The sequence below is a fragment of the Rosa chinensis genome, chromosome 2 (genome assembly GCF_002994745.2).
Source record: "Rosa chinensis cultivar Old Blush chromosome 2, RchiOBHm-V2, whole genome shotgun sequence".
NCBI classification, from domain to species: Eukaryota; Viridiplantae; Streptophyta; class Magnoliopsida; order Rosales; family Rosaceae; genus Rosa; species Rosa chinensis.
In genome coordinates this window covers 12774339-12788046 of record NC_037089.1, presented here as the reverse complement: position 1 = coordinate 12788046, position 13708 = coordinate 12774339, and the positions used below count along the sequence as shown (strand labels likewise).

Sequence of the window (13708 nt, the reverse complement as noted above, 5' to 3'; positions counted from 1 at the left end):
CAACAGAATAAACTTCTAAAATATGTTCCCACGTGTCCCTTTCCCATTCGCCCTTCATTCTCCTCAAGTCACAATGAAAGAACCTGCATATCTTTCACTGTGCCATAGTACCCAACTCCCAAAAAACCTCGAAATGTGTCCTCATCTACACCGTCCGAATACACAACATTACGATCCAACGACTTCCGTGGACTTATGACCGACCGCTGTAATAAGAAGTTGACAGGAGCGTCTCCGTCAAACGCCTATAAATAAAAGCCAGAAACCGAGAGCGCATTTTCTCAGTCTTCATTCGCTACACACAAACACAATCCAGAGAAATCCAGCTGAGAATTCAGAGGTGCTTCAGTATCGGTAATCTGTGAGTGCTTCTTATCCTTTCTTCAATCGCATCGGAAATTTTTCGTTTTCGTTTTTACTGTTCATTTTGTGTTTACTATGCTGATCGGTAACTCTTTCTGTGAAAGAGGAAAATGAAGTAAAACTGTGTTTGATCTCGAAGAATTCGTCTGGATGAAGTAAAACGTTATGCGATTTGCTTTGGTTTAAGTAGTTTTGAATCATGAACACTTTGATTTAGTGGTCTTCTTTGATCTAATTGAAGCGCTGTGAGTTTCAGATATTGTTGATTATAGCTCTGTAAGTTTGCATGCAGTGAATATAGCGATGAGGCGTCGTATAAATTTTTGTTTTGATTATAAGATTTTGACGTGCCTAGCTTCTGAGGTTTTTGTTTTTAGATTGTGTGAAAAAGTTGCCATTTCAGTATCTATAAGGACTATGTTGTGGTATATGTTTTCAAGTGAAATTCAAGCAGTCTTTTTCTTACTTGTTCTGGTTTTTGTATGTATAATTTGTTAGTAGTCCACTTGATGTGAAAGAAATGTCGCTATTCTGATTGTGTCTGATGATAGATCATATTTGACCTCATAAGTCCTTGTAGTTCTTTTCTATAATTTCTACTTGGTGAAATTCACTAATTGTCCGATGTCTGAATACTGATTTGTTCAAGAAGGTTAATGTGTGGTTATCTGTGGTTCTTTTTTCTTTTCAAGGTGCAAGGTGTTGAATATGGCCAACAGTGGTGGAGAAGGGAGTGGAAAGAATTCAGGATCCTCATATCCAAATGTTGCCCTGAATGAAAGGATCCTCTCATCTATGTCGCGGAGATCTGTTGCTGCTCACCCCTGGCATGACTTGGAGATCGGTATGATTTTGTTGGGATTGTTTTACTTTAGTTCTGAAACTCTCTCTGTGATTATCTGTTGATAGGCCCTGTCAAGGTCTTATATGTGGAGCAGACCACATCAATTAACACGTCAAATAGTAAAACTGTATACACCACAGTTTCTTTTTGTGCAACACATGCATTTAACATTCTCACCAAGACACCAGCATGGGTGCTCTCTAATAAAAGCGTCTCACACACGAGTGTGCAACAGACACACTCACACAAGCAGGAAAGCTTCTCTCAACTACTCACACTCATGCACTTTTTTTCATCTTGCTTCACAAATGTGCACACACCTGTGAGACTTGATGTCTAACACGGACACATAGAGAAAGGGAGAATTCTACATAGTTTTCTTGAAGAACATGGATAGAGCAAGTCAATGATGAGCTAATCTGAATTCTGAATTGAGCTGAGATGTTATCCCAAGTATGTCAACTTTGATGCACCTTATTCTGCATGAAGTTTGGGTTTGACCTCCATTTGCATAGCAAATAGCTTTCAATCAAGCATCAGTGATTGGATACGATTAAATGCAGCTGCCACTCATTCTGGCATCCTTAGCTGGAACTCTTAGGGACCTCCCCTGCACCTCTCATTTTAGTTGGTTGACATTTTAGTTTGGTAAAATTACAGACCCTTATTCTTAATATATAGAGATAACTTGGCTACTCTTAACACAACATAGAAGAAAGTCAAGTATCCTGTGTTAGAAGTGATGTTCGTGTGTGTGTTTACTAGTGAAGTGACTAGAAGATATATGCATGAGTTACAAAGAGAAGCATTGTGTGTGAGAGGCTGCTGTTAAATAGTTCCATGCCTGAGTTGAGAAAAGCTTTCATACCTGATTAATAATGCTTGATGTTTTCATCTCTGCAGGACCTGGTGCACCAGCAGTTTTCAACTGTGTAAGTTATTTTTTGCATCAGTCTTTGTTGTTCATACCTTTTGCAAAATGGCTTACCATATGGATTTCTCTGGCTGCTTTTATAAGTTCCATCGTACGAAATATCAATGTTTCCATTTGAAAGAGTATAGTGAGAGTTTGTATATGGAATATGTTGCATAGTGGTCACGGTGGTAGACGAGACTCAAAACCCTTTAGATTAAGGTTCTGTATTGCTTCTCTTATTGGACTTATAAAAAGTAAATAAATAAAGATTTATGTATATCCTAAATTATTAATTCAAGATTTCTTATTACACTGATAAACATGTACAGATGTGATTTGTGTGGCAGGTTGTTGAAATTAGCAAAGGCAGCAAGGTCAAGTATGAGCTCGACAAAACAAGTGGCCTCATAAAAGTGCGAGTCTTCTTTTATCTTTCTATCCGTTTACAATTATAGGGAATGAAGCAAGGGCTTACAGTTCTACATAAATTGTTAAATTAGTGTTTGATAGTTTTCTTTCATAGAGCGAACTAATGCATGAGGTTCTAAAATGTAGGTTGATCGTGTTCTTTACTCATCGGTTGTTTATCCACACAACTATGGTTTCATCCCACGAACAATTTGTGAGGATAGTGATCCTATGGATGTCCTGGTACTGATGCAGGTAAATATCATTTTGGATGCATAATTTTGTTCCATAATGAAATCCCTTGATTTTGTATATTCCGGTAAACTTGTTAGCTCATCTTGCATTTTTCTCCTGTTTAGGAGCCCGTGTTACCTGGTTCTTTTGTACGTGCTCGTGCTCTTGGATTGATGCCCATGATTGATCAAGTAAGTATACATCCTTTTCTGTCTTATACTACATGACTAGCACACAATTACTGAACTTCAGGGAATAGATATGATTTTGACATCGTCTTCAGGGGAAGCAAGAAATTAGTTTAGAACAGTTGAAGTTTTAATGTAAATAAGGAACAAAATTTGTTTATTTTTCTGTGGTTTTTCTCTAGCTTCCTGAATTTATAATTCACCCACTTGTTTTTGCCCTCCCCTTGGTCTTTGATAACATGAGTTCTGTTACAGGGTGAAAAGGATGACAAAATTATTGCAGTATGTGCTGATGACCCTGAGTTCCGTCATTACAATGACATCAAGGACCTTCCTCCACATCGCCTTGCAGAAATCCGTCGATTCTTTGAGGATTGTATCCTATTATCTCATGCTTGCTAATAATCTCTCTAGATACTTCAATCTAGTTTCTGATGCTGCTCATCCATTTACACAGTTTACTGGTATTTGCATTATCCCTTAACTCTATATTGACAGACAAAAAGAACGAGAACAAGGAAGTTGAAGTTGAAGACTTTCTACCCGCTGAGGCTGCCATTGATGCCATCAAATACTCCATGTCAGATAAAACCTTTAGTTTCCTGCTGACCTATATGCGTTCCAAATAACATATACTTCATGTCTCTTTCTTCTCATGACGATGCTCCTCTGTTGCAGGGACCTGTATGCATCTTACATTGTGGAAAGCTTGAGGCAGTAACTACCTGGAGACTAATTGGTGAATTGGATGGAACCACCTAGTAGTATAACGAGGCCGATAGACTTCTTGCTCAATGCCTCTGTGTCCAAGTTTAATGCTTCAACTATTAAACTGTTTCTTTGTGTTTCGATGGAACTTATGCTGCACTTTTGATCACAACTATAACCATTTCTGGAAAAGATGGGGTTTCTGCTCATCTAAACTTCCCTGGATGGCTGGATGTGTGGCTGTCACTTTAATATGATACAGGTTATTATGTTCCTTTCAGAATTCGGATTTGGGTTCGGTGCTATTGAAAGCCCAGTCCAACTCACGCTCAAAGCCCACAACTTGTTACAAACCCTAAAGATCCCATTATTAATACAAGGTGTTCATTCATAAACTCTAAACTGTTTATGAATGAACAGCCTGAATAGAACTCCAAGTGATGAACAGCAATGGCTTTTGACTTCTCTCCAACAATTTGAACTTCGGGTGAAGACTCGAGAAATGTTGTCATCTTCATGTTTGAGAATGCTGACCAATTTATAATCACTAATGTCATGACTCATGAATGAACCCAGAACCTAGTACTAGGGATTAGAGAATCATAAGCTGTGAAACCTAAACTGTTTTGTAGCTGGGTTCCATACAACTATCTTATCCAACTCGACCGATTCTTTACGAAAATCAAATAAACGAAGACAAACTAAGCCATTACTAGACGCCTCAGGAAAAAACCGCTGCATTCTTGGACAGTTTAGGGAAGGTAAATCCAAACCCAAATGTGTTGAGACTCATCGCGAAGCAATGACACTGAACTTTCATAGCAAACGATACTCGTCTTCCTCTTAAAGAGAGGAGAGGTTTTGGGATCCAACCGTTTGAGAATTGAGATGAATGACAGTGAAGTAAGAGCTTTTTATGAGAGCATGCCACTGCTTTGATACACACATTAACCTAAGTAAAGATTTCACCGGTAGTCTTGACAGTATTTCTACCATAACATCTTCAACAAAACAAGTGCTCCTTACCTCTACTTTGCTTCTTCCTTCCATTTCCATTCTTTCAAAAAAGTAGCTAGAGAGCTCAAGGTATACAGAATCAGATAGTTGTATATCAACTATCTTCCGTTTCCAACTTTCTGTTAGAATCTTTTGAGATTTACCTCAAACCTCGTTTTGAAAAAACTAAAATTTACAGAATAACTAATTTAATTAGCTGGCATAGAAGCCTTCTCGTATAAGGAAAGGGATCCTTAATCCTATTCCTGTTAGGAAAAAGATGGTTACTTGGTCACTACTCCTTAATTAACCCTAATCCGTAAAGGAAAAGGAAATCAAGCCAGACCTCATTTTCCTATAAATAAGGCAGAAATGGAAACCACAGAGCTCACTCACTTCGCTCACAAAACAACCATCACAATGGAGAAGGGAAGGTTAATCCGTCTCAACGATCACTGGGTCTCCATCGCTATAGACAATCTTGATTCTTTTGGGGATGTTGGCTACCTAGACTTCAGGTTTCTCGATCAACTCTTACCCCACTGCTCCAAAGATCAGTTGATTCACATCGAGAAGAGCACAAAAGATGTAGACCTGACTCCGACCACTGATAAGTTGTGGAAGAGGTTCTTCGAGAGAGACTTCGGTGGCAAAACCACCGATGAGGTGATCCAGAAGATGAAGATCAAGAAAATGAGTTTCAAGTGGTCGGAGTTGTACGAGGCCAAGTCGAAGAGGATGGAAGAGGATGAGAAAGAAGTAGGTGAAAGGTTAAAGAAGCTGTATGAGAAAGAAGCTGCTCGGAAACAAAGCCGGCAAGTTAAGGTGTTGGACAAGGTTCCACCTTCTTCGTCAAGCAACAAAAGAACTGGGTCCAAGAAAGAGAGCAAGCTGATGAGCAAATTAAGGAAACAGCATCTGAATTGTCTGGAAGTGAGAAACAATGAAGCTATGAAGATGAAGAGAACTGCTGCCAAGTGTTCTGGTCTCATCAGGAAGCCAAGAACGAGTATTAAAGCTATGAACGTCTTTTGAAGCATTGATTAATCTTGGTGGTGGCCTTCAGTCTTCCCTTTAGCTTGTAAACAATTTAAAGATGAACATTTGTTATTGATTTCAAGAAAAAGAAAGAAAGAAGTTCTTTTTGTTTTTGTTCATCTTCGTTGATCTTGTTCATCTCTCTCTATGTAAATTAACTTGTGATTGATGAAATATAAAGTTATTCTTTGATGATAATTTGGTCTTTAGTTGATCTTAGTTTTATGTAATCTGTTGCTTGGGGTCTGATCTTGTTGCCTTTTCCATTACACATTCACAATACCAATCTAATGGAAAAATGAATCTAAAAGAATAGGTCTATGATATCATGCCTTGGTCTGGTGATCAATTATTTTGAGTAAATCCATTTGGTTGTCTTCTGTTTACAATTGTCCACACTGAACCCGAACATTCTAGACTCACTCCCTCCACTTTGGTTGGGTCTAAACTGAGAGAAATTTTTGTACGACATCTGCAGAATTTCGTTTCCAACTTTATATATCAACAGAATCTTTTGAGATCTACCTCAAACCTTGTTTAGAAAAAAAAAATTATACAGCTTCTAGATTAATCAACTCAGTTGCCAGCTCAAGAAATGAAGATGCTCCAAACATGAGTTCATGAGGATAATACAAGATGATGATCAGGACTGGCGCCATTTGATACAATCTTCCTAGACATGTTGCTAGGGCTTTACAAAATTAGAGTTTATCCAAAAATATAAAAATAAAGTGAAGAGTTATCAACACAGATACATCACAAGCACTTTTATGCAATGCTCCGTTTCTTATATACAGCCTAATTTAAAGCAATCCTACTTTTCATGTCTTTAATCATTTCTTCCTTGCAAGTTCTTCCTTGTATAAGATGCAGTAGTGTTGTTCAGAAGCTTCATCATGAAGTTGAATCTAACATCGGGCGCGATCTTGGGCTGAGGCCAAGTTGCTCCTTCAGGCACCTTAATAGATTTGAAATCCTGACCTTTGTACAGCTTTATGGCTCCCGGATTGTTCAAATCACAATGCAATGCAATGGCACGACAATCCCAGCTCCTTGCTTGAGCTTCTGCTTTCGCTATTAGCCTTTTACCAATTCATCTACGTCGAAACATCTCCCGAACAGCAACGTTTGATGCATATGCAATACCAGTCCTTCAATTCAAACATCATCCGCGGATGTAAGTAAGAATGCATGCTAGATGAATCGATGTGTATATAAGAAGCTAGATGAACTAATTATCTTAACATTTTCTACAATGAGTATCTAAAGTCAAAGGGTTAAGGGTCATCAGCTATAGATTAAGTAGTTGCTTTCACCTAACTACAAGTTTCTGAAACACATGCTTAGCTCTTCTTTTGTTTTTGAGACTTTGAGGTTGGTCTGTGGTGCTACGCTAAATTGTTTTTTTCCATTTCCATTCATAAGATATATAGTTGTATGCATGGAACCCAGCTACAAAACAGTTTAGGTTTCTTCCTAATAAGACAGCTTATCATTCTCTAATCTCTAGTACTAGGTTTTGGGTTCATTCATGACATTAGTGATTATAAATTGGTCAGCATTCTCAAACATGATGATGACAACATTTTTCGAGCTAAGGTCTTCACCCGAAGTTCAAATTGTTGGAGAGAAGTCAAAAGCCACTGCTGTTCATCACTTGGGGTTGTATACAAAACGTTTTCTTCAATCACCTTGAATGGGGTGCTGTATTCGCAGCTGTGGACAAAGAATGATAGATTCCATGTCTTGTCCTTCAACTTCCGCGATGAGGTCTTCCGTGTGATACCATTACCAGAGAGCAGTACTGGTACGGTCCAACAGATCTCTTTTCTTGGAAAAATTCATTGGCATTTATATGAGGTCGATCATGAACAAGAACTAGACTGTGAGCTTTGGATGATGACTGAGGAACCTTCTGGTCGTACTACTAAACAAATGCCTTGGGCTAAACAGTTTATAGTTAAATTTTCATCACTGGCAACATATTTCTTAGGATCTTGGAAGAAAGAATACCTTTTAGAGGCAGATATTAATGAAGACTTGCATTTTTACAATCCTACGACCCAGAAATGGACAAAGCTTCCACAACATGATCAAACACATGGTTGCAGTAATCTCAAAGCAATCAACTACGTGGAGAGCCTAGTTTCAGTAGACTGAGCTAATCATGAAGCTCTGTATAATTCGACTTTTTTCCTTCAATATGCTCACTTGTTCAACTTGTATAATGATAGCTTAGTAACTTTTTGACGGATTAGTTCTTTGCCTAGCTAGCAAAATTGATGTACAGACTCTTCAGTGTTCAGCTATCCATTGCGGCAACAAGTGCGTGCCTAGGGAAGTTGAGGCTGTCAATTCCAAGAGTCGGCTGCTCTATAATAAGCCAAGTCATAGTGATAAGACTCTGACGAAACTATTGTGGAGATCCTTCACCAAGTCCTTTCATTGAGATTGATAAGTTCCTGCCGTATGTGTGGTGAACTGGTGATTGTCTTTACTTTCTTCATAATCAAGTATAGAGATGCTAGGGTTGGGAAACACGAGTGTGAGAGAAAGCACGAGGTGCTTTACACAAGGGTGCGTGGTGCTTTAGACAAACAAAGAACTTGGAAAGATTAGGAACCGGTCTGTGAGTGTGAGCATCAGCCTCGCTAGAGAAGGCTGGGCAACTATACTAAGAGGGTGTGAGCGAGGACTGGTCTTGGTAGCGGAGAAGCAAGGCGCCATCGATCACAGTGTCGACAAAATAAATTGCGTGACCCTTGACAATTAATATTGATGTACAATATAAATTTGGTGGAACTGTGCTGAACCTCAAGTCTTAACTACCCTAGTTAGTTATGATTTCGTTTTTGTGTAAAAGATTATTAATGGAGGTTTAGTTGTACTAGCTTTCTCTTCAGCTATGTAGGCTTTGATCTCATGCACAAATTGGAGGGTTTGAAAACTGGTACTGTGATGGTGCTATATATTGGCGGTGATTGCTATGTTTATGTTTGCTCTCAAACCCAAACCTACACATAAAAAAATAATAATAAAGTTGATCGTCGCCGGGTCCAACCATGGTGAATCAAGAACGTTACATTCATGGTCCGAATCATTAGGATTCAGACCATAAATTGTGCTATCCATGATCCAAATTAAAGCTTGCTCAATGCCTCTCATTCCAAGTTTAATACTTGAAGTCTTGACATTTCTCGTGTTAAATAGGTCTTGTGCTGCACATCTGATCATAACGTAACTCTGCGCGTTGAGTAATATTTCTGGAAGGTAACTTTTGTTTTGAGATGAGTTTCCAAGTGGTATATTATGCCACTGGATCTGAGGGTGTCTCTTAATTTGAAAGCCCTTTCCAACTCACCTCAAAGCCCAAGGATCCAATTTCACATTCAAATCCCAAATATCTGTTTCTTAAACGCCACCACTTGTTACGAAACCCTAATTAAACACTAAATCAAACCCGCGACTTGTTACAAAACCCTAAAGACACTATAAAAAGTATAAACCGGCCGTCAACCCTGGTTTAATTCATGAATTGAAATTCTTGGGAATGTTGTTCCTATACCCTAAACGGAATTGGATTACTTGGGAACTCTATTCCACGAAACAAACGAAATCCTAATTTACGGTAGTGAGCAATTCGAAAGGCGTCTACAAACGCAACACAACCTCCTAAGCTCTGCTCTCTACTTACTTTGAAAAAATGAAAATCGAAGGAAGAAGCGAAGTAAAGGTAAGAAGCACTTCTCTTACTGATGATGGTTTAGCAGAAATACTGTCAAGATTACCAATGAAGTCTTTACTTAGGTTTATGTGTGTATCAAAGGAGTGGCATGCTCTCATAAAAAGCTCTTATTTCACTGCCATTCATCTTGAACGCTTGGATCGCAACCTCTCCCTTGTCTTTAAGAGTAAGTTAACAAAAGATGGCTATGAATTTGCAATGTCATTGCTTCGCAATGAGTCAACACCCAATTTGAGTTTGGATCTATCTGTCCTTGACTGTACAATCTGATCGTTCAGAATTTCTATTAGAGTGGTTGGATCTAGTAATGGCTTAGTTTGTCTTAGTTTATTTCAGTATGAAATAGTTGTATGGAAGTATGGAACCCGAAGATCAAATTGTTGGAGAGAAGTCAACAGCGCTGTTCACCACTTGGAGTTGTATGCGTAGGGTTTTCTTCAATCACCTTGAACGGGGTGCTGTATTCGCCTCTGCAGATAGAGCATCGAGTATCCCATGTCTTGTCATTCAATTTGGGAGATGAGGTACGTCTTCCATGTGATACCATTACCAGAGAGCATTAGTCGAACAAGTGCACTCTTTTCATGGAAAAATTCATTGGCATTTCTGGGAGGTCATGAACAAGAACCAGACTGTGAGCTTTGGATGATGACTGAGGAGCCTTCTGCTACTACACGAATGCCTTGGGTTAAACAGCTTATCCTCAAACCCTCATCACTGTCAAGATATATCTTTGGATCTTGGAAGGATGAATATCTTTTATGGAGAGATACAAATGATGAAGACCTGCATTTTTACAATCCTACGAGCCAGAAATTGACAAAGCTTCCACAACATGATCAAACACATGGTTACAGATATGATCAAGCAATCAACTATATATGTGGAGAGCCTAGTTTCAGTAGACTGAGCTAACCATGAAGTTGTGGTATATATAATTCTACATCTTTTAATTTCTTCAATATATCAGTAACGTTTTAATGGATTAATTCCTCATTTCCTTGCCTAGCTAGCAAGCAAATTAAAATTGATGATGTACTGACTCTTCAGACTATTATCCATAGCATGAAAATTTGGCAACTATCCTAGTTAGTTATGTTTAGAATTTCAGCAAATGTTTGTCTATGTAGAAAAAGGGATCAAGGGAGGGTTAATGACGTCTACTTTTTTCGAGTTTGAGGGACTTTTAAAGCTATTATTGTGATGTAGTGGCTAGTTGGCTATTCGCAGGGACCGCAGGGTGTTTGCTCTCAAATTTTTAGGAAAAAAAAAATGAAAGTGGGCTGTTTTTTGTTTTTTTGAAAGACCAAAAATGATACGACTAAAAGACTCGACTATTCGCTGATAGTGTTTGCTTTCAAACCCTAAACCTTGTAAAAAAAAAAACAAGCTGTTATTTTTGACAATGATGGGTTTTTTTTCTTGAATGACGAAATATGATACAACTAAAAGCTTGAGCTATAGTTTCTATATAGAGTTTGTAATTAGTTTGAAATTTATTTTAGTAGCGGACGATATAAATTCTGTAACTTAACAATTTATAGTATGTTAATCGTTGATTGTAACATGGTTCATAAACAATGACGAATTAAGAACACGGATTCAGTGTCCAAAGCATTCCATCCTCAACTTTCATGGTTCCGATCATAAATCTTGTCACCGACTCAGTTCACCGAAACTAATTGTTGATTTTTTACAATGTAAACCCCAAAAAAATTGACATGTCGCAGAATCTAAGCGACTAAAAGACACGTACGACAGGTCGTTTAGATAGTTTAGTGAGGGAGTGAGCCCAGCCTTTTCTTCTTCCCTAAACAGTAGTTTTTCATTTCCATTTCGTCAAAGCTCGCTGCTGTCCTCCTCAGAAAAACCCAATGCTTTGCTCTCACACCCTCACCTAAAGCCTCACAAACCCTCCTCTCTCTCTCCCTCCCCCAATCTCACACTCATCACAAACCCCCTCAAGCTCGCTCCGCCGTCGATGGGGACTCTGGGACGAGCAATCTACACCGTCGGATTCTGGATCCGCGAGACCGGCCAGGCCATCGATCGCCTCGGCTCCCGCCTCCAGGGCAACTACTACTTCAAGGAGCAGCGTACGTCCTCTAATTCAATCGCACTATGTTTAATTTCTCTAGCTTCGTTTCGTCGATTGTCTCGAGATCTATGTAGGTTGTGAATGGTGACTTGTTTTGATTGCGTTGCTTCAGTGTCGCGGCACCGGACGCTGATGAATGTGTTCGATAAAGCTCCGGCGGTTGATAGGGAGGCGTTCGTCGCGCCGAGCGCGTCGATTATAGGGCAGGTTGAGGTTGGGAAAGGCTCGTCCATTTGGTACGGTTGCGTTTTGAGAGGTAGGGTTATGAGGAACTGAATTATTTCAGTGAATTTGAATTACTTGTTAGGGCAAATTTAGTACTTGAGATTGAAATGAGGGATGAGTTGTTAGCGTTAGAAGTGTTTGTTGAGTTTCTCTGATTTTGGATTGCTGGTGTTGAAGGTGATGCTAATAGTATCAGCATTGGGTGTGGCACCAACATACAAGACAATTCGCTTGTTCATGTGGCCAAGTCGAACTTGGCTGGGAAGGTTTTGCCTACTATAATTGGAGATAATGTCACCGTAGGTGAGTTCTGTGTGATTGTGTTTCCGGTGGTTTTGATGTGCGTTTTGTTGTAAGAGCTTGTTATTGAATTGTGGTTTTTGGTTTGGAATGTGCAGGTCACAGTGCGGTCTTGCAAGGATGTACCGTGGAAGATGAGGCGTTTGTCGGTATGGCTGCAACTTTGCTTGATGGGGTTTATGTTGAGAAACATGCCATGGTTGCTGCTGGAGCTCTTGTAAGGCAAAATACAAGAGTCCCCTGTGGAGAGGTTTGTCAATGTCACTTTTAATTTGAATTTGATAGTTGTATATCTGGCGATTTTAGTTAGATTAGTTTCTTGCTTTATCTTGAACGGTTAGTAAGTAGACAATGGAAGTGCATCCTAGTGATAGCTAGGTGACATTTTTAAGTCACAGCAGTATTTATGTTCATCCTAGGCTCATGAAATTTCAAAATGGTTGTTTGATGATTACATGATAACCAGGTATGGGGAGGTAATCCGGCAAAGTTCCTTAGGAAGCTCACTGAAGATGAGATGGCCTTCATCTCCCAGTCAGCCTTAAATTATTCCAACTTGGCTCAGGTTCATGCAGCTGAAAATGCCAAAGAACTTGATGAGGTGGAGTTTAAGAAGGTGCTGCAGAAGAAGTTTGGACGCCGTGACGAGGAATATGACGCAATGCTCGAGGTTGTTCATCAAACACCACCGGAGGTTAGTCATCCCGTTAACGTAGTGCCACCACCTAAGGCTGCTTAAAAGTGGACTATAACAATGTTGGCAATGGTACCTCTTGAGATTTAGTGTAAGTGAGAGTATTTTGTTTATGTGCGGATTTGTGGAGAATGGCTGCTTTACATTTCCAATAATTTTTGGGGCCAATCTGAAGTGTGATGGTCAAACATGGAGTACATTTCTCACATATGGCTCTCCTAATCATTTCCAGTTGATCAGCAACTTCATTTTCTATTTTTTGAGAAACAAAATTGCTATGATGGAACATATGTTGGATGTTGTCAAAACTTCCTGGAAGGTCTATTAGATCTGTAGCTTTAGATATTAGTTCACTTTGAATGTTTTAATGAAATAAAGAAAGTGAAACCAGGCATTGACCTGCTATAATTTCTAAGGAAGCTTGCTTAGTGTATGCTGCAATTCCCTGTTTCCATGGAGCGCTGCAATTCCCTGTTTCCATGGAGCGCTGTATTCACACTTCTCAGGATAACTCGTATAGAAATGGGCAAATTACCATTTCTCCCTTGACAAAGATAATATGAAAGGTCTTAAGGTCGTATACAATGTTCTTCGTTCCTTTTTTTTTCCGGTTGATACTTCACTTAACGCGGGTTGGCTGCGGATCCACCTTTTTCTCGAAGGGTTCGGGTCCCATGTGAGATCAACTCCATTGATTCATGACTTAATATTTACCGCACCCGTCTAGTGTGAACTTGGATGCTAAAAGACATCGTTGCATAACTTCTGTGATGCGAGACCAACTCCATTGACATTCATTCATAACTTGTAACGAGCTACACAATCCCTTCGTATAATTCGTAATTCTTGTTAATAAGATCACTAACTTATACAAGTTATACTGTAAGTTGCTGTCTTGCTGATTAACTTTTCTCGTGTAAGACCAACTTGATTCACATTCATAACTACAGA

General features: G+C 39.2%; 3 protein-coding genes across 3 annotated transcripts; all 3 read left to right on the top strand.

Annotated features, from left to right (window-relative positions):
* The first annotated feature begins 212 nt into the window (after positions 1 to 212).
* LOC112190151 (soluble inorganic pyrophosphatase) lies at positions 213 to 3907 on the top strand. Its single transcript, XM_024329567.2, has 9 exons — positions 213 to 361; positions 1056 to 1207; positions 2111 to 2139; positions 2471 to 2536; positions 2679 to 2786; positions 2891 to 2956; positions 3209 to 3329; positions 3452 to 3533; positions 3632 to 3907. Exons 2-9 carry the CDS (start codon positions 1072 to 1074, stop codon positions 3672 to 3674), a joined length of 651 nt encoding a protein of 216 aa, XP_024185335.1. The 5' UTR covers positions 213 to 361; positions 1056 to 1071; the 3' UTR covers positions 3675 to 3907.
* Positions 3908 to 4089: 182 nt separating this feature from the next.
* Positions 4090 to 5801, top strand: LOC112183711. Its single transcript, XM_024322060.2, has 2 exons — positions 4090 to 4747; positions 4857 to 5801. The coding sequence occupies exon 2, from the start codon at positions 5030 to 5032 to the stop codon at positions 5690 to 5692; it is 663 nt and encodes a 220-aa protein (XP_024177828.1). The 5' UTR covers positions 4090 to 4747; positions 4857 to 5029; the 3' UTR covers positions 5693 to 5801.
* Positions 5802 to 11258: 5457 nt separating this feature from the next.
* On the top strand, positions 11259 to 13172 carry LOC112190761 (gamma carbonic anhydrase 1, mitochondrial). The gene is made up of 5 exons (XM_024330242.2): positions 11259 to 11536; positions 11651 to 11794; positions 11941 to 12066; positions 12162 to 12313; positions 12530 to 13172. Exons 1-5 carry the CDS (start codon positions 11422 to 11424, stop codon positions 12800 to 12802), a joined length of 810 nt encoding a protein of 269 aa, XP_024186010.1. The 5' UTR covers positions 11259 to 11421; the 3' UTR covers positions 12803 to 13172.
* Positions 13173 to 13708: the final 536 nt, after the last annotated feature.

Coding starts and splice junctions, on each gene's coding strand:
- LOC112190761 (XM_024330242.2), top strand. CDS start 11,422: ATGGGGACTCTGGGACGAGCAATCTACACCGTCGGATTCTGGATCCGC. Junction 11,537..11,650: donor CTACTACTTCAAGGAGCAGC/GTACGTCCTCTA, acceptor GCGTTGCTTCAG/TGTCGCGGCACCGGACGCTG. Junction 12,314..12,529: donor CAAGAGTCCCCTGTGGAGAG/GTTTGTCAATGT, acceptor CATGATAACCAG/GTATGGGGAGGTAATCCGGC.
- LOC112183711 (XM_024322060.2), top strand. CDS start 5,030: ATGGAAACCACAGAGCTCACTCACTTCGCTCACAAAACAACCATCACA.
- LOC112190151 (XM_024329567.2), top strand. CDS start 1,072: ATGGCCAACAGTGGTGGAGAAGGGAGTGGAAAGAATTCAGGATCCTCA. Junction 1,208..2,110: donor CTGGCATGACTTGGAGATCG/GTATGATTTTGT, acceptor TCATCTCTGCAG/GACCTGGTGCACCAGCAGTT. Junction 2,140..2,470: donor CACCAGCAGTTTTCAACTGT/GTAAGTTATTTT, acceptor TTTGTGTGGCAG/GTTGTTGAAATTAGCAAAGG.